Below are 20871 nucleotides of genomic sequence, written 5' to 3' on the forward strand. Positions count from 1 at the left end.
AGCAGGTTAATGATACATTTTAATTAATAGATAAAAGTAAATGAGCTAAAAGCTTACTACACTAACAAGACTTGACCAACAGTTCATGTGGATAAGGCACTTTCAGTCTAGTTACATAATTTGAGCGTTGAATACCGGTACAAGCCAAATCGTCACCTGGTCGATTCGGCACCTAATACACAGATACATGTACACTACAGGCTACAGATCTTCTTCTTCTTTCAGTTTCCGCACTCCATCATAATATTGATGACTATGTGCCGTGCATGCGTGGGTAGAATTTACAAATAATGAATATATATTTACATCAAAATTTAAATAAAGAAATAATAACTTGTTTTTGATTTTCACTGACACTGTACATATAAGATAAAACTATTTACAAGGTGTTACAATTACATGGTGTAGTATTGGTTGAGAACAGATGTAGGAATCTGTTCTCTGAAGGCTTCAACTGTGGGGGAGCGTCTTTTTACCAAAGAACACCACAGAACACCCAAAATTTACCACAGAACTTCGAAATAATAATACTTCAGACATTATTATCGTGTTATTGTTAATTCTTTTTATAATTTGACATTCATTATTCAAATAAAATTTAATTTTTCTATTTAGGGTCAACTCATTAACGCTACGCCCCCAACTGAATGGCCAATATAAATTGGGATCATACCGAAAACCCCAAGCTATTAAAACTATAATATATTTATATTTGTGACATTTATATTTTAAATACATTTTAATCTTTTTTGTAATTTTAATTCATTTTTGAAAATTTTTAGACACATGAAGTAATTTGTTAAGCTGATATCTAGAGTTGTTCAAACAATTGGCGAATGTGTGACCTATAATGGTTTACTTTTATAAATTTTGACTTGGATGGAGAGTTGTCTCATTGGCACTCATACCACATCTTCTTATATCTACATCAAAGTTTTCTCCATTTATAGAGTTATATATAAAACTTCAAAAAGATATCTAAAGTTGTTGTAGGACAGTAATATTTGAGTTGACTTATAACATATTATAAGTGTGTCTTTTTAATTTTCAATTAAAAGTTCAAGCTCGATGACTGTTTTTGGAATCTTATGTTGTGTGTGTATCTTCTCCAATCATTTAACAATATTTGGGATTTTTACCAAATTTTGTATGCATTTAGAAATCGTTGAACTGAGCATTTACATATATATTCTATATTTTTTAGTCCAAAATTAATGTTGACCATAGCAAGTTCACCGACACAATTAAAGTACCGAAATTTAATTACAAAATGTAGATTAACCAATTTTGACACTTGTGGTAATCACCAATTAACATGTCATTTAAATTATTACACCTGAGACATCAAATACATTTAATTGAATTATCTTATATAATCAGGTGGCAGCTAGAATCTGTAAATATTCAATTATTAATGATATATATTATATTAAATAGAATGTTGAAATGATCTAATTATTGTCAAGTCATTTCAAGAATAAAATTTTTATGATAATAAAAATTCAAGATTAAAATGTGAACCGATGTTCACCATCATTTTAGTTGGAAATTAAAATTATTGTCTTATAGGTTTATTAATTTCACAGAATAAATACTTACATATGAGAAATATTAGCTCTTTCTTAATTTCACGAAAAAATATTGTAAAACAAAAGAGTTATCAACACTTTTTATCGATCAGTTCAATATATTCAAAGCGTATATTGATCAGCGATTGAGAAAACCGTACAGTAATTTTTTTGTTGCTAAAAACTATTTTTTTAAATGTTTATTTTAGATTTTCATTATTACAATACATTAGTTTAGTGTCTCAAAGGTCTCCAAATGTAAACAAAATATGGCAAATAACAAAAAAGTTATGATCATTTTTATCTCATCCAGTCAACAGTCAATCATCATGTCATTGGTGTAACTGGTGGTCAATTATCATGTCATGGGTGTAACCCGAATTAAAGAAATATAAATCGGAATTATCAGATTTGCTATTTATAAAGTAATTTTACTGTTCAGTGGCATATTTCAGTAGTTTTGTTGTAATTTGTGTAGTTCTGTGGTACATTTTGAGTGTTCTGTGGTATTCTGTGGTGTTCTGTGGTATTCTGTGGTGTTCTGTGGTAAAAAGACGCTCCGCAACTGTGGTGCATTGGACAGCAGTAACTGGTAAAAGGTTCCATTGGATGATTGTCCTTGGATAGAATGAAAATTTGTATGAGTCTTTTTTTGCCTGTATGTGCCTGAATGAGTGACTATGAGTGTATTGTCTTGTGCAACTGTCTGATGGTATTAACAAGTTTGTGGGGTATATTGTTACTTGGTGGTGTATGATTTTGAAGAAAAATATAAGTCTTGTTCTTATTCTTCTAAGTTCAAGTGTTGGCCAGTTGAGATGGTTAAGCATGTTTGTCACAGAGCTGGTGTTATGGTATAGATTGCATGTATACCTGGCTGCACGTCTTTGGACCATTTCTATTTGTGATTTTTAAAGGCAGTGCTTTAATGCCTTTCTAGTTGCCGAGTTAATCCTTCCTTCCGCGATATCCAACTTATCTACGTGGGGGGTCATTAGACTCCAAGTAGATCCGGAAATGTTGAATTCTCTCCTCTTCTTATTGCGATATAAAATGTTTTTTGTTTCATTTCATTTACATTGGGAAATAGAGAAACGATCATTGTGTTTTGTTAGTTTTAAAAACTTTTGATATATTAGTATTTTGCATTATAAGCAGTCAACCGATTGACAAACTAGAATTATTTGAATTCCGTGTGGAAAGAGCTCGGGTTAATTTCGAGTGTTATCTGCAATCTAGATGTTTATAAATCATTTCAGTCGTTGATATAATAATTAAAGGTCGACTGAACATGAATTATATTATACAATTTTAAGCGCATTTCTGTTTATGCACGTGAACCCGTCTAACGTTATTTTCGCAGTTATATAAAGTAGCAAATTATCGTTCCTGAATAGGTGGCGCCGTGGTAGCGGATCCTGTTCCTCTACTTCCGGTTTCTGCATTGTGCAACTATTTCAGTTACATTTTTAATTAACGATGCCAAGTACTTGTTGTTGTGTACCTGGATGTCATTTAAGAGGAGGACATGCATTTCCAAATGACTTAAAAAGAAGGAGAAGTTGGATCAACGCCATGACCCATACGCAGATTGGACGAGAACACGATGATATCGTGGAGTCCATCTCAATCAGCTGTTGTTTGCAAGGCACATTTTACTGAAAAAGACTACGTGCAGGAAACTATTCATGGTAAAACTCTATTTTCTTTGTGAAATATATAGTTATATATGTAATCGCCATGCGAATAAACCAAAGTCTGTTTACAACCGCAATTATCGTTTAAGAATAAAAGGGGGTGGGTAATTCAAGACGTCATAATTTTTTGGATTACGATTCAATGTGATCTGTTTAAGATTTTTTGGTGATTGCTACAATTATAATGATTTCTTACAAGAGGTATATCATACTGAGAATTATTTTAGCAGTAATTATGCTAATGTAGTAATGACAGGAATGCATAAGCTATGCCTCATAGACTTTCTTGAAAAATATCAATGACAATGTTAACAGGAACAAAACAATGACATGCTCTCATCTATATTAAAGTTATTTAGGTACAAACAATGTACGTTTGTTGCATAAGTCTTTCATTGTTTGTCCTTTGGATTTACATAACATACATTGAATCAGGCAAACATAGTTTTATCCAGATTGTAATGAATAAATCTAGTTAATATTTCGCCAGGTAGTACAAAGTATACATTGCTAATGGAAGTTCATTTAATTATAATTTCAGGGCACAAACCCACCATACAGAGACTTAAGTCTACTGCAATTCCCAGCCTATTTTCCTGGACCAAGCAAGAGACTGAATCGTCCGCAAAAAGAAAAATCAGGGCAGTTTCCTGTGAAAACAAAAGAACTAAACTTGATGAATATTGTAGTAGAAATCTAGAGGAAAGTTTTGATTGTAAAGTTGGTTTTCCTGAAGAAGTCATTCATACTGCAGAATGGATTTATGACTGTCCACCACCAACTGCCGAGCTAATGTTGAGCTTCACAGATGGAATTACGCAAACACCATCAATGCCTATGTTTTCAGCAGAGAATTTTGAAATGAAGACACGTGACACAGCCATGCATTTTTATACCGGTTTAGAGTTGTATACTAAATTTTTATTTGTTTTGACCACACTTGGTCCAGCAGCACATTGTTTGAGATACATATATTTTCAAATTGATAGGGTGTCAGTTGAAAATCAGTTTTTTTATGACTTTGATGAAATTGAGGCATCATACAACCAACTTTGAACTGTCTAGATTCTAGATTGAATCTAGTGTTAAGAATATTGTGTATACATGGATTGTTTTTATGTCTAAACAGAGGTGTGAGGCTAACACTTGGCCATCTAGTGGTTTAGTCAGGTATTTTTCACCATCCAACTTCAAATTAAAGTTTCCTACGACTTGGATTATTATTGACAGCACAGAATATCCCGTGATAAAACCTAAAGCTCCTAGAGCTCAGGCAACCTTTTCATCAAATAAAAACAGAAACACTGAAAATTCTTGAATGTTCGACACCTGGTGGTTTAGTCAACTATGTCTCTATGTCTTATAGAGCGAATTATTGGACTTGGCAAAACATACAAAATTCTAATAAATCCTATGAATGGAACTGAAACAAAACTTTCATCTGAAATAACATTTAGTTGTTTTATGTTGTGTAATTTTAGAACTTGTATTGTGCCAAAGGATGCATAAATAAAAGTGACGCAATGAATTTTGTTCTGATATATATATATTTACAATTACATGCACATGTAAATTGTAATGCATATAAAAATAAGGAGATGTGGTATGATATTCAGTGAGTTTATCAAACTAAAGTGCATAAGAAATGGGTTTAAGCAGTTACAGGTGTTACTGTCACCGTACAATCTCCAACAATGAGAAAAACTCGTACCCTGTAAAAAATTTCAGAGATCTTACAACTAAGTTTTGTTGTCTCACCTTGACTTTGGTGAATATTTTATATCTGTTGATGTAAATATAAAAAAGAAGATGTGGTATGATTGCCAATGAGACAACTCTCCACACATGCACAAGAGACCAAATGACACAGAAATTAACAGCTATAGGTCACAGTACGGCCTTCAACAATGAGCAAAGCCCATACCGCACAGTCAGCTATAAAAGGCCCAGAAATGACAATGTAAAACAATTCAAACAAGAAAACTAACGGCCTATTTTATGTAAAAAAATGAACAAATATAACAAATATGCAACACTTAAACAAACAACAACCACTGAATTACACTTTTATAGGCTCCTGACTTGGGACAGGCACATACATTGTACATGTACATACAGAATGTGGCGGGCTTAAACATGTTAGCGGGATCCCAACCCTCCCCCTAACCTGGGACAGTGGTGTAACAGTACAATATAAGAAAGAACTATAAAAATCAGTTGAAAGAGGCTAAACTCATCAGATGGATAAATACAAATACAAGTGGACGTGGTCAGGTAGTTGTACATCCAAACAACAAAAAGACACTAAGTACAAATCTGAGAGTACTCGCAGTTACTGACAGCTAGTTCAAAGCCACTAACAACTTATAAAAAAATCTTGCATCTAAGACTAAATTATCAATCCGTAAGCTCCCTTTAGAATTTTATAAATTTTAGATTTTACATTTCTGAGTTATGGGGTTTTATTCATTAAAAAAGGGGGGATTTTCCAGTTTTTGGACAACAACTCAAAAATGCTTTAAGCAGTTCACATGAAACTTTGGTGAATTATTTATAGCTATTGATGTAATCTCCCTATTGATTTTCATAAATTTCAAATATGACATTGAGAAGAAATTGAACTTTATTTGTTTATAGTCTGGCAACAGATTTATTAAGTATTGCACAACAGCACAGTGTATTGCACAACAGCAAGAAATCTTTAATTGAATATAAATTCAATTCATATAACCGATTTCAAGTTCATTGACTACATTTATTCAGAAACTATAATATGTCAAATATTTAATTACAATCCAAATTCAGACCTGTATCAAGCTTGAATATTGTGTCCATTTTTGCCCCAGCTGTTCAGGGTAGTACCTCTGCGGGTGTATCCAGCTGCGCTCAGCAATCAGTTTATTTCTTAATTAAGAACTCCTTTTTTAACGACCGCAAAAAAATTTTTGTGGTCGTATATTGGTATGACGTTGACGTCGTCGTCCGAAGACACATTAGTTTTCGCACTCTAACTTTAGTTTAAGTGAATGGATCTCAATGAAATTTTAAAATAAGGTTCAATACCACAAAAGGAAAGTGGGGATTGATTTTGGGGGTTATGGTACCAACAGTTAAGGAATTAGGGGCCAAAAAGGGGCCAAAAATAAGCATTTTTGTAACTTTCAGACATAACTTGTGTGTAAGTGTATGGATCTCTCTGACATTGTACCACAAGGTTCCATATCACAAAGGGAATGCTGGGATTGATTTTTGGGGGTAATTGCCTCCAAATTTTAGGAATTAGGGGCCAAAAAGGGGCCAAAAACAAGCATTTTTCTAGTTTCATGACAATAACTTGTGTGCAAGTCTATGGATCTCTCTGACATTGTATCACAAGGTTCCATATCACAAAGGGAATGCTGGGATTGAATTTGGGGGTAATCGCCTCCAAATTTTAGGAAAAAGGGGCAAAAAACAAGCATTTTTCTAGTTTCATGGCAATAACTTGTGTGTAAGTGTATGGATCTTTATGAAATTGTACTACAAGGTTCCATATCACAAAGGGAAAGCTGGAATTGAGTTTGGGGGTAATTGCCCAAAAAGTTTAGGAATAAGGGGCCAAAAATAAGCATTTTTCTAGTTTCCAGATAATAACTTGTGTTCAAGTGTATGGATCTCTCTGAAATTTTACTGCAAGGTACCATACCACAAAGGGAATGCTAGGATTGATTTTGGGGGTAATTGCCTCCAAATTTTAGGAATTAGGGGCCAAAAAGGGGCAAAAAACAAGCATTTTTCTAGTTTCATGACAATAACTTGTGTGTAAGTCTATGGATCTCTCTGACATTGTATCACATGGTTCCATATCACAAAGGGAATGCTGGGATTGATTTTGGGGGTAATTGCCTCCAAATTTTAGGAATTAGGGGCCAAAAAGGGGCAAAAAACAAGCATTTTTCTAGTTTCATGGCAATAACTTGTGTGTAAGTGTATGGATCTTTATGAAATTGTACTACAAGGTTCCATATCACAAAGGGAAAGCTGGGTTTGAGTTTGGGGGTAATTGCCCTAAACGTTCAGGAATTTGGGACCAAAAAGGGGCCAAAAAACAAGCATTTTTCTAGTTTCGAGACAATAACATGTGTTCAAGTGTATGGATCTCTCTGAAATTGTACTGCAAGGTACCATACCACAAAGGGAAGGCTGGGATTGAGTTTTGGGGTGATGAATCATAAGGGGGTTCAAAAAATTTGGGGGGGGGATTCTTTTTCCTTTTTTTTCTTTAAAATTTTCCATTTTAAATTGGTTATTTCTGATTTATATATAAAAGCAAATAATAATGATATGGTTTGAATAGGTAAATTAAATTTTTTTAAGTATCTTAGACCACTTTCATTCTGTGTCAGAAACCTATGCTGTGTCAAATATTTAATTACAATCCAAATTCACTTGCCCCAACTGTTCAGGGTTCGACCTCTGCGGTCGTATCAAGCTGCACCCCAGCGGAGCATTTTATTTCATTCATAAATTACTTTATGCTTGGAAATATAATTTTGCTTGGAGTTGAAAGAGTTGACATGTTGCAATGTACATTTACTCTACATAGTTCTATGGTACCAAATCAAAAGTTTATATAAAGAAAGAAGTCAAAGGTTTCCCATCATAGTTTAGTTACATACATTTTTTTTGTACCCGAGGTCGTTGAATATAGATCATTATATAAATAAGGAGATGTGTTATGATTGCCAATGAAAAAACTAAGGATTTTCTTATCCAAGGAATAGATTACCTTAGCCGTATTTGGCACAACTTTTTGGAATTTTGGGTCCTCAATGCTCTTCAACTTTGTACTTGTTTGGCTTTGTTACTATTTTGATCTGAACGTCACTGATGAGTCTTATGTAGACGAAACACACGTCTGGCGTATTAAATTATAATCCTGGTACCTTTGATAACTAATTTGACTATAAACATAGATAAAAAAGGTACAAACTGGACATAATGCACTAGTTCATAAACTAGTGAGAACAATCGCCTTCATATAGTGCTCAGAATATGACATTCATAAAACTTATTCAATATCATTAGAGAACTCTAAATCTTAAATACTGAAAGCCACCTCTGATAAGTACACTGTACTATGCAAGATAATGATATAACTGGACTTAAAATACACACAACCTGTAATTAACTGCCTTTACAGCGCTTTCGTGCTTTGATTGTGATTTTGTATGTGGGTCCCAGATGCAGCTACCATACTCTAGCTTTGGTCTCACAAGTGAGATATAGGCCTTTTCTTTAACTGACTGTGAGCTGACTTTAAGGTTTCTTTTGATAAAATTAAGTTGTTTAGTTGCATTTGCTGTGATGTTATTTATGTGTTTGTTAAATTTTAAATCAGTTTGTATTGTTAAGCCAAGATATTTAGTAGATGTTTCTTGGTGCAAAGTGTGCCCATGTAAGATGTAATCATATGGGAGAGGGGTTTTCTTTGTTGTTACTTGGAGGACTGAACACTTGTCCGGATGGAAGGACATGAGCCAGTCCTCTTCCCACTTTGCTGCTGCTGTTAGGTCTTCTTGTAATTTTTCTGAGTCATGTTTATTTTTTATGGTTTTGTAAATAATGCTGTCATCTGCGAAAAGTCTAAGAGTGCCATGTTTAATATATTCATTCAGGTCGTTTATGTACACCAGGAATAGGATGGGACCTAGTACCGTTCCTTGCGGTACTCCTGATGTGACATGTATTTGTTCAGATTTTGTGCCTTCCAGTAATACCGTTTGTGTGCGAAGTGTGAGAAAGTCTTCTATCCATTTCAATGTTTTGTTGTCGACACCATAGTGTTTAAGTTTATAGAGTAGTCTTTTGTGAGGGACTTTGTCAAATGCTTTGGCAAAGTCCATCACAATTACGTCTGTTTGAATGTTATCATTGCTATAATTTGCCAGTTCCTGTATGAATGATACTAACTGGGTTTCGCAAGATCTTGAGGAGCGAAACCCATGTTGTAGATCGTATAGAATGTTGTTATTTTCTAGATGTGCCATGATGTTACTTGCTAATATGTGCTCCATGATCTTACATAGGATGCATGTTAGGGATATAGGCCTGTAGTTGATAGGATTATGTTTATCTCCCTTTTTGAATACTGGGCAGACGTTGGCATGCTTCCAGTCAGTAGGTATTTTTCCGGTGTTCAGGGATTTTTCGAAGATTAATGTTATTAAAGTCATTTCGGCACCTAACATTATTTTCTTTCTTTTGAGGTAAGGACAAGGATTTGTATAGTACAAAATGTAGTACTATGCAAATCCTTCGTATGTCAGAGGAACATATCTTTTTTATTTTTATTCAACATTTTTGGGAAAAGTTCATCAATTATGCACGCCTTTATAACATCATTTACAAGATAGAGGGGGTCATTTTAAGATGAACCACTAATGTTAAGTCAATGATATTCAGTATGCAAATGTATTGGCATTTGCAAGTTTCATTTCAATGGAGATTATGTAACCCCACCCCCTTATTATGGTTCATTGACTTTGAAACTTTTACATAGTTTACAAGTTTATGTTTGTGTTTAGGTTTGTGTAAAGCTAAGGGAAAAACTTATGAAAAGTCAATGGTATTTGGTTTGCAGTTGTATTAGCATTGGCACATCTCATTTCCATGGAGATTGTTTAGCCCTTTACCTTCAGTCATGGTTCATTCACTTTGAATATTTGCATAACTTACATGTTAAAGTATTGCTAATTTAATTTCAACATTTGCATTATCAAAATAACAAATAGGCGAGACATATCTCTGTGTCAACAGTTTATTCTAATTAGCTGCTAAACAATCAGAAAAACAATTCAGATGTCCGAATAGAAAAAGGGAGTCATGTAATCTACATTGTAAGTACAATGTATGGAACTCTTGACATGGCCATGAGCTTATGGGTTTTTTATTACCGGAATCCAATGCCAGCTACCCTCCCACCAGGGGTACAAGTCAAAGTGGCACCTAGTCATTCCTGTGATATGCGACAGGTGCTACCTGATAAGACCTGAAGGTTATTGGTTTTTTAAAAGTGGATATTCATATTTTATGTATTTGTTTCACTTGCATGACTTGTTGTCATACTTTTCAGCAATCTGATATACAACTTTGCAGGAAATCGTATGCTCCTTTTGTCATGTTAGTGATATTTTTGCACAAAATTGTATACATGTTAGTGGTGTTTTAGTGGAAATATTTTCTCCTTTATGATATTTTAGAAAAATCCTGATAGGAAAGGAAACCTAAAAGAATTTAACAGCCATGTTGTAGATAGTTTTTATACGACCGCAAAAATTTTTGCGGTCGTATATTGGTATCACGTCGTTGTCATCGTCGTCCGAAGACAGTTGGTTTCTGGACAATAACTTTGGTATAATTAAATAGAAATCTATGAAATTTAAACACAAGGTTTATAACCATGAAAGGAAGGTTGCCAACTTGGGATTAATTGAGTTTGGGGGTTATGGTCCTAACAGTTTAGGAAAAATGGGCCAAAATGGGCCCAAATAAGCATTTTTCTAGTTTCCAGACAATAGCTTGTGGAACGGTGTATGGATCTCTCTGAAATTATACCACAAGTTTCCATACCACAAAGGGATGGTTAGATTTCGCTTTGGGGGGTTATGGCTCAAACAGTTTAGGAATTAGGGGCAAAAAAGGGGGAAAAACAAGGGTTTCCTGGTTAAAGGACAATTACTTAAGACAATTTAAAAGCAGTGTAAGGGAGGTAATCCAAACACAACGTTTTGATTACCTCACTTACACTGCTTTTAAATTATGTATAAAGAAATGTTGTATTGTCTTGAGATGATTAGCTGTCAATTTATTTTTAGAAGTTACTATTAAGGAATATTAATTTTAGCCATGATTATGCATGTCATTTTCTATTTTAAGACTTTTATGATGTATTTAAATGGGTAATTATGGTTGCAAACTCCATTGGAAATTTGAATTGAGATTATGATCATATCTTGAGGGAAAGAATTTTTTGGGGGGAAAAGGGGGGGGGGGGGGGTAAAAAGAAATTGTGGGGGTCAATTTTTTCTCATTTCAGATTTCAGAAATTAAAAAGAAAAATTCTTCAAATATTATTATTTTGCAAAAGTATTTTGCACAAAAGCAAAAATTTGAATATAAATTCAAATCATATAACTAATTCTAAGTTCTTTGACTACAGTTATTCTGTGTCAGAAACCTATTATGTGTCAAATATTTAATTACAATCCAAATTCAGACCTGTATCAAGTGGAAATATTGTGTCCATTTTTGCCCCAACTGTTCAGGGTTGGACCTCTGCGGTCGTATCCAGCTGCACTCGGCGAAGCAGTTTATTTTCTTTAAATGATATAAGGGTCAGTTTGGGTTATTTTACCATTATAGTCACAGGCACTTGTTTCTATCCATGGGAAAGTCGACCCTTATACCATTTAAAGAAAATAAACTTCTTCGCCGAGCGCAGCTGGATATGACAGATTTCTTGCTGTTGTGCAATACACTGCTGTTGCGCAATACTTAGTAAATCTGTTTTCAGACTATATACAAAAAATTAGCAAAATAAATTGTGACCCCAAATTTTTTCTTTGGAAAATTGACAATTTCTTAAATCTTGAGGGGAAAAAAAATGCCCCCCCCCCCCCCTCCCCCCCCCAAAAAAAAAAATTTTATTTTTTACTTTTTTACTCCCCCCCCATCCCCTTCTAAAGAATAACATTTGAAGTAATTTTCTATTTGTAAAATGATGTACAATTTCAGAGACATCCATACACTTAAACACAAGTTATTGTCTGAAAACTAGAAAAATGCTTTTTTTGGCCCCTAATTCCTGAATGGTTTGGGCAATTTCCCCCAAAATGAATCCCAATCTTCTACTCCTGGTATTGAACATTGTGGTACAATTTCAGAGCAATCAAAATACTTAAACACAAGTTATTGTCCTGAAACTAGAAAAATGCTTGTTTTGGGCCTTTTTTGCCCCTTTATTCCTAAATGGTTGAGACCATCAACGCCAAAAACAATCCCAACCTTCCTTTTGTGGTATTGAACCTTTTGGTCAAATTTCATAGAGATCGATACATTTAAACTAAAGTTATTGTCTGGAAACCAAACTGTCAAATGTCTTCATACGCTGACGACGACATGATAGCAATATACGACCCCCAAAATGTTTTTGCGGTCGTATAATAAGGTTTGCTTCATTGCAGTTAATGGTTGGTTTAATAAATTGTAGAATTATAAGTTATCATATATAATGTAGCTGTTGTGCTAGCTCCAAAACTGCATCAACTGCAAGTTCAATTCTTGTTGCAAATGGGAATTTTGAAATTTTTAAAAGGGGAAGAAAGAAATGGGCTTCCAAACCCAAGAGTTGGTCTCCTGATCTGCCAATGGTTTGTGAGGTTGGATTCACAGACATGACAGATATTGGTTGCTCCAGCAAATGTTCTTTTTTTAACTGATCCATGTTCAAATATTTCGTTCATATATCTTCATAATGATTAATGGTTCTTTATAGGATTTTTTACAATGTCTGTATCATATTTCAGATAAATCAACACACGTCATGGTAAAAATTTTAAGTAATGGTGACATAGTACCAGATGATGATCCAAGGGCACAACAGAGTTCATCAAGATCTAGCAGGCCTACTTCAGCAAGACCTAGACAGGTGAGTTAAATGTGTCCTAAATCTAGTGGGACTTCTTCAGCAAGACCTAGACAGGGGAGTTAAATGTGTCCTAAATCTAATGGGACTACTTCAGCAAGACCTAGACAGGGGAGTTAAATGTGTCCTAAATCTAATGGGACTACCTTCAGCAAGACCTAGACAGGTGAGTTTAATGTGTCCTAGATCAAGTGGGACTACTTCAGTAAGACCTAGACAGGTGAGTTAAATGTATCCTAACAGTGGGACTACTTCAGCAAGACCTAGACTTGTGAATTCAATGTGTCCTAGAACTAGTGGGACTACTTCAGCAAGACATAGACAGGTGAATCAATGTGTCCTAGAACTAGGGGGACTTCTTCAGCAAGACCTAGACAGGTGAATTATTGTGTCCTAGATCCAGAAGGACTGCTTCAGCAATCTTGACGAAAACAGGTGAAAGCATTTTTGTAATCCTTGACCTAGTGGGACAACTTCAGTAAGACCAAGACAGGTGATTAACATGTATGCTAGATCTAATTGGACTATTTCAGTAAGACCAACACTGGTGTTGATTGTAATCCTTGATCTAGTGAGACTACTTCATGAAGACCAAGACAGGTGAGGTATCCTTACATCTAGTGGAACTACTCTAACAAGACCAAGACATGTGAGTAATCCTTTATCTAATTGGACTACTTCAGTAATACCGACACAGGTGTTGATTGTAATCATTGATCTTGTGAGACTACTTCAGGAAGACCGAGATAGGTGAGGTATCCTTACATCTAGTGGGACTACTCTAACAAGACCAAGATATGTGAGTAATACTTGATATGGTGGGACAACTTCAGTTAGGCCAAGACAGGCAAGTTATTCTAATTTGAAATGTATATGTATTTTAAACTTGATGTCTGACAGTCAAGTTAAGAAAATATTATTACTTGTACACAATGATGAAGGTAAATAATTTTAAAAAAAAGTTGTCTACTTACATATTGCATCTTAAGCTCATATACTATTTACATGATTAGATATAGTTTGCTATACTTTGAAAATAACTCATGTAATTTATTATATTAGTGGTTAAAGGAATGCAGAAAATTTTCCAGATAAATTCTTTGAATTAAAATAAATTACATGAATCAAAGGAAATTTTAATAAAAAAAATGTTTTGTAAAAATTTTGGGTAGTAGATAGAAACAGGAGTTACATGTATAATATCAAATAAAGCGTATTTATTTTAGGTCTGATCAGTACCAATGATTTTCAAGAACACATGACTTGATTACAGAGAAAAGTTTTGACATTGCATTACCTTGTATTATTTTTACATGTTTTTGTAAAATGTGACATCAAATGTTTTTTTTTTATTATTCTGGAAACTAAACATGCTAAAAGTTTAATAAAAAAAAAGAAAATCTACATATGAAATTACAAAATGCTCTTCCTTTCATGGTGGAAAGTTGAAAAATTTTAATGAAAAAAGGTTCAAAATATTTAAAATTTGTATGAAAGGGAAAGGGTTAATATTGAAATAAAAAAATGACTTTGCTTACATGCTGTACATCCTGAAAAAGTTTGTTTAAATGTTCTATCTATTTAGAAGAAATCCTGTTTTTTTTACAACCACCTTTTTAGTTTGACAGTTTATATACCATGATTAAAGAAACTTTAAATTTCCAAATTCTTTTATTATTTTTTTTTAATGGAGATGTGTTGAAAATGTCAAGGAGACAGCAACATCAGAATATGATTTAACCAATATAAAAATCTATGTCTTTAGTTTAGTAATTAAATATGCACTTATCTGTTGTTCAAATTAATTTATCTATATATATATATATATATATATATATATAGTATATTTTTTCCTGTACATTCAGAAAATCTTCCAATGTTTTTATTTTTGTGAACTTTGTGAAAGGATAATATTGCAAAAATAAAAAACTCACATTTAAAAAATTAATAGCATTATTTGAATGCAACATTTCCTGAAATTGCAATAATTTATCTTGCTTTTTTGTTCATTGCTCACTAATCCCAATAATAAATACATGCAAAAATTTCTGAAATTACGTGCCCTCATAATTAACATAATAAATGTAAAATCTATAGATAATTGTAGAAACACAAATAATCCTAGATGTTGTTTTGCCATTTTACTCATCTCATTGATTTTTCTTTCCAGGGGTTTGTTCAGCATGACAATAATGCTTACCAACAAGGTCAAGCTGGAGGACAAAGTGTATCTGTATTTACTGTGGTTAATCAAAAACTGTTAGGCTACGGACTGCCTAGATTTAATGTTGGACCTTATGTTGTGGAGCCCATTGTTATAGTAGCTTTTGTATTAGCTGGACTTTTGATGGGCCTTCCTGGACTTATATTTGCAGCATTGTTATTTTTTGTATCACAATGGAGTGGTATAGGCGGGGAAGGAGGAGGAGGAGGGGCAGGTCAGAGGATGGGAGGGGGAAATCAAGGAGGTGGTGGTCATAGACTTGGTTAATAATTATAGTAATTTATTATAAATTCATTGTGTTTTATGCAGATATATTTATTACAAAGATCATGTTATTGTTAAAGATTTGATACTGTACAAGCACTTTGTGTGAAGTTCATAAACATAAATAATCATAAGTTTCACAGCAAGTCTGACAGGACAAGAAGATTGAGGTAATTGAGATGATTTCTGCCAAGATATTCAAACTGGATGTTAATCTGTTTTAGCTACTATAATCAATCTCAGACAATATCAGTGGGTGTTGCAAACTTAACATTATACAATGTTGTTTTTATCCAACAGTGATTTTTTTTACATAAACTTGCATTCAAGCTTTTTCTCACCTAGTGAGTCCAAATATGTGATAAAATTATACCTTCATGTGGTACTGTTAGAGATTAATGGGGTCAAAATTTTTGACATTTACACAAAATTTCGGTTTCTTACATAATGTCTGTCCAAAGGATAGAAATGTTTAACTTGTTTAATTAAAAAGATAAACACAAGCAGATTTAAAAAAAAACATTTGGAAAATCCTCTTTACATAATTTATTTATATTAAATTTTCATAATTTTAAAGAGAAACTAGATGTGTCAGAACAACACTAATGGCCCCACTTGCAAAAAAAGCTTCAAGCCATTTTTAAGAGTGTAAATTTAAAAATGAAAGTCTGTATAACTGATATTTTCACATAATTTTAAAAGTCCAAAGCCCGTAATTTCTGCAAAAATCAGTGAAGTGGAACCAAACGTAAACTTGATCTGTAACTCATCATAGTAGACTCGCATACTAAAAATCAGCTGAATATGTGAAGGAATCTAAAAAATATCTGTATAACAGTTCATTGCGGAATGATGTATAAGGGTAAAACTATATGGCCCCCAACCACTTTGTGGTTTGGCCATCAAAATGGCATTTTTACTGTATATCTAATCTGATTAAATTCAGATCCTGTGTCCAAGCTTTGCTTACAAGGATCTGAAAATGATTCATTCTACTTTCTATTGTAAAGAACTTTCAGGAATCCTCTGGTTTTATCAGATTAATATTCACCATCAAGGAAGTAAAACAGAATGTTTTCAGAGCCTTGTAATCATCAGTGATTTGTTTTTAAAAAAAGTTGGTACGAATAATCCTCATACACAATCAAGCAACTGAACATAGAAAATGATAGTGCAAGTGGGGCATCCATGTACTATGGATACATTCTTGTTTTATTACACAATTTAATCAATTTACTTCAATTTTTTTTTTACATATCACTTGTAAAAAAACTGTTCAATAGAAATAGCATATATGGTATTGCATCATAAAGATATTTTAGGAGAGAAAGTTGAATGAAAGTGAAGTAAATTGTGTATTACATTGTATTGTGCAATAAACTGTAAATAAAATTTGATACCATTTCAACCCACTTCATCATTTCTCAAAATGGTTTATTTGTATACTTCTAGATCTTAAATTCCAGTTCCAAGAAATAATCTGATAATTCAACACTCCCCCTAACCTTGGACAGTAGTGAAACAGCACAACATAAAAACAAACTATTAAAATCAGTTGAAAAGGACATAACTCATCAGAACAATACAAAGCACAAACAAGAGTGCACACGATGAAATGTCTCGCTTGCTTGACTGATTTTATGTTGATAGTCCTAAATATAAAGTTTTACTACAAGTATCACATAAACTTAACATGATCCAAGAAAATGAGGTCACGGTCAGATAAACCAAACCAGAAATACATGTACACCTTACAATCATTTCATGCATCAAATATAGTTGACCTATTGATTATTGTATCTAAGAAACAAACTTAAACATTCAGTATGTGCCTGTCCCAATTCAGGAGCCTGTAATTCAGTGGTTGTCGTTTGTTGCTGTGTATCATATTTGTTTTTTGTTCATAAATTAGGCCGTTAGTTTTCTTGTTTGAATTGTTTTACATTTGTCATTTCAGGGCCTTTTATAGCGGACTATGCGGTATGGGTTTTGCTCATTGTTGAAGGCCGCACACACGGTGACCTATAGTTGTTAATTTCTGTGTCACTTGGTCTCTTGTGGAGAGTTGTCTCATTGGCAATCATACCACATCTTATTTTTATATTAACAGGAAACCTAAACATTGACCAATGAACCATGAAAATGATGTCAAGGTCAGATGATGCCTGTCAAACAGACACATACACCTTATAATCATTTCATACACCAAATATAGTTGACCTATTGCTTATAGTTTAAGAAAAACAGACCAAAACACAAAAAAACTTAACATTGAGCAATGAACTGTGAAAATGAGGTCAAGGTCAAATAAAACCTGCTAGACTGACATGTACATCCTAAAATATTTCCATACACCAAATATAGTTGATAATTGCATATAGTATTAGGAAACCAGACCAAAACACAAAAACTTAACTTTAACCACTAAATCATGAAAATGAGGTCAAGGTCAGATGACATCTGCCAGCTGGACATGTACACCTTACAATCATTCCATACACCAAATATAGTAGACCTATTGCTTATACTATCTGAGATATGGACTTGACCGCAAAAACTTAACCTTGTTCACTAATCCATGAATTGAGGCCAAGGTCAAGTGAAAACTGTCTGACAGGCATGAGGACCTTGCAAGGTATGCACATACTAAATATAGTTATCCTATCACTCATAATAAGAGAGAAATTAACATTAAAAACTTTAAACTTTTTTTTCAAGTAGTCACTGAACTATGAAAATGAGGTCAAGGACAATGGACATATGACAGACAGAAACTTCATAACATTAAGTATGATGCAACCAGGTCTTCTACAGTCTGAAATATGAAACTTTTAATTAGTTAACGCAGCTGTTGCCACCAGATCACTATCCTTAAGTCTCCCTTTTTGCAACAGAAGTCACAGGCTCGACAAAAACCAGTAACAAAAACACTAAAGACACAATGTACAGATCTGAGAGTACTCACAGTTACTGAAAGTTCTTTCAAAGCCAATTACAACTGAAAATGGAGACCTAGCTAGCTAGTCATACATTTGTCTCATAATACATACGAGACTCACAGTGAGACACATATGTATAACATATATCAATTATATATTAAATCATGACTTCACTTCATGGTATCTCATTGACAGAAATTCAATGCACATGATATTTTACTCTCAGTATTTGATATTTAAACAATTTTCTTTTTAAGTATTTGTAGTCAATTTTGTGGGACAGTCTCATTTAAATATAAACTTAGCATTAATGAGACAAATCTAGAAATATTTCCTTCTTAAGTACAAAGATCATTAGAGTTTTATGAACTAATGATAATACCATAAGGTAACCTGTAAATTCACATTCACTCCTATGTTTTAAATCAATGATAACATTAATGTTTGTATATCTTTATTATTTTTTATATCAATAGTTAAACATAAGTTAACTTGGTGATAAGTCTGTTACTGAAAGATAATTATGCTGCCGCTGTACACATATGTATATGAAATCATAAAACAAGCATTTAATATCAAATCTCTATACATATTGGTATATCAAAAGATCAGATAAAACCTCAAAACTGGATAGCATTAATGCCATTAAAAAAAAAATCCACTGCAATTTACAAAATGGTATACAAAACAGATTTTGAAAAAATTTCAACCCAAAATGATTTCAGTTTAAATGATACTAAAATAGATTGCTACTGCTACTTCTCAGTCTGCATTATTTCTTTAATTTCTTAGCTTAATTAACAAAATGCTAAATGTGATATGGAAGTATTCATTTACTTTTTTCTACCAAAAATGATATCAGTTTAATGATACTAAAACAGATACAACTTATTCTCAGTATTTCATACCTGCCAACCCTCCTGTTTATTGCGGGAGTCTCCTGCGCAAACGACGAAATTCCAGAAATCTCCTGCTTGCCGGTCCGCTCCCGCGCAGGAGTTTATAATCTCCTTTCAGATATTTTTACCTGGAATAACCCACGTTTGTAAATCTCTTGATTTTTTCATTACTTTCAATAGAAATAAACAAACAATCGGCGATCATTTAAAAACTTTGGTCAGTAGTGTTTATGGTCGATGTATAAGTAATCAAAATTCATTTCTTCTATGTCAATTCCAACACGATAGAGGTCTTTGTCTGGACCAAGCGGCAGTGTAAAAAAGAAGAAATAGATAACTGCAAATCAAAATGTCAAGTAGATTTGAATGAAAGATTTTCAATTTTTACGACCAAGTTCACTTGGCAATGAAATTTATCTTTTTGCACATCATGTTCAAATAACTCTTCGATTTCTTCTGGTGGTCTGTACGATGTTTGAAGGCATGCTTAGTGTGAGACTCACAACAAAATCAAAATATGGAACGTTATGAGTTATGAGACTCGGAGGTATAGAAAAAGGCTAAATGAAAAAACCACCTTGTATAGATTATTACCATGAATTGGAGAAATAAAGTATATTTATTAACTCTATTGGTGTTTTGTAGATGAATGCGTAAACAGGTCATACGTATATTTAACTTGAAAATGTCATTCGCGCAAAATCTCCCCCTCAGCTGTCATAGCTGAGGGGGAGATCTCCCTCTTGAAGGTTTCAGAGGATGGCAGATATGGTGTTTGTCTTTTTAAGAATGACCTACTGGATATGTTCATCAAATGATCCAGGTGCCAGAAAAGTGAAAAATTATTTTCGTAGCCTATTTATATTCACAGAACAATATACTGTGAGATCAGATTGGCATTTCTTTTTATAATGGATTATCTTTAGATGATAAGCAAAAACAATATAATTGTACAATGGTAGGTGTGGGGACAATTGTAAATTGTAACCATGTGTGTCTATTTATGAAATAGTAACATTTATATATTAAATAATGAATAAATGATGGAATTTTAGAAAGTGTTTTTTCTTGAAGGTAATGATTTAACAACTGTAATATATGACACTTTTATGTTTTCACATGATAAATCCAGATCCTTTTGTAAAGGAATAATTTTCGATTGTTCACAAATAAATTATCTCCCTTTGATTAACACATGTAGTCAAACAAATGTGGTCATGTTTGATTTTTATTGAGTTTAAGAAATCCAGCTGTTGTAGAAAAGTATTTATTGTTAGCTTCTTGTACTTTCTTCTCTGCGGCTTGTGGATTTACTATTTCCAAACCCTAAAACAGATAACATGAATGTTAATTTTAGATGACAAAAGAGAGATATCAATTGGGTTTTTTTGTGTGTTTTTTTAGGAGGGAGGGCAGTCTTGTATTATAATCTCTAGTTCTTTCGACAGTTTGTTTTTTTCTTGTAAGACAAGTTTGTACTCCTCTACAGTAGTCTCGACATTCATCACAGTCATTACACCCCTTATAGTGTGTATATCTAGAGTTTTAATATTTTAAAATTAATATTTACTCTGAGATAAAAGTTTTCTGCATGC

General features: G+C 33.2%; 3 protein-coding genes across 4 annotated transcripts in view; 2 read left to right on the forward strand and 1 right to left on the reverse strand.

Moving 5' to 3' along the window:
- Positions 1 to 52: 52 nt before the first annotated feature.
- Positions 53 to 16846, forward strand: LOC127709147 (protein FAM241B-like). The gene is made up of 3 exons (XM_052214512.1): positions 53 to 270; positions 12832 to 12953; positions 15121 to 16846. The coding sequence occupies exons 1-3, from the start codon at positions 267 to 269 to the stop codon at positions 15439 to 15441; spliced, it is 447 nt and encodes a 148-aa protein (XP_052070472.1). The 5' UTR covers positions 53 to 266; the 3' UTR covers positions 15442 to 16846.
- LOC127709145 (uncharacterized) lies at positions 3003 to 4476 on the forward strand. Its single transcript, XM_052214509.1, has 2 exons — positions 3003 to 3259; positions 3807 to 4476. The coding sequence occupies exons 1-2, from the start codon at positions 3175 to 3177 to the stop codon at positions 4319 to 4321; spliced, it is 600 nt and encodes a 199-aa protein (XP_052070469.1). The 5' UTR covers positions 3003 to 3174; the 3' UTR covers positions 4322 to 4476.
- Positions 16847 to 18814: 1968 nt separating the features above from the next.
- LOC127709131 (U4/U6 small nuclear ribonucleoprotein Prp31-like) overlaps positions 18815 to 20871 on the reverse strand; it is a 35771-nt gene continuing 33714 nt past the window's right edge. For both annotated transcript variants that reach the window (XM_052214491.1, XM_052214490.1), the window contains exon 14: positions 18815 to 20602. In XM_052214491.1, the coding sequence (XP_052070451.1) occupies positions 20492 to 20602 (111 nt within the window). In that variant the 3' untranslated portion in view covers positions 18815 to 20491. The remainder of the gene's footprint in view (positions 20603 to 20871) is intronic.

The sequence above is a fragment of the Mytilus californianus genome, unplaced genomic scaffold (assembly GCF_021869535.1).
Source record: "Mytilus californianus isolate M0D057914Y unplaced genomic scaffold, xbMytCali1.0.p SCAF_7, whole genome shotgun sequence".
Taxonomy (NCBI): Eukaryota; Metazoa; Mollusca; class Bivalvia; order Mytilida; family Mytilidae; genus Mytilus; species Mytilus californianus.

Excerpts from the sequence above, each read along its gene's own strand:
- LOC127709147 (XM_052214512.1), top strand. Across the intron at positions 12,954-15,120 it reads CTTCAGCAAGACCTAGACAG|GGGTTTGTTCAGCATGACAA; the intron begins GTGAGTTAAATG and ends TTTTCTTTCCAG.
- LOC127709145 (XM_052214509.1), top strand. The coding sequence starts at position 3,175 with ATGATATCGTGGAGTCCATCTCAATCAGCTGTTGTTTGCAAGGCACAT. Across the intron at positions 3,260-3,806 it reads CGTGCAGGAAACTATTCATG|GGCACAAACCCACCATACAG; the intron begins GTAAAACTCTAT and ends TTATAATTTCAG.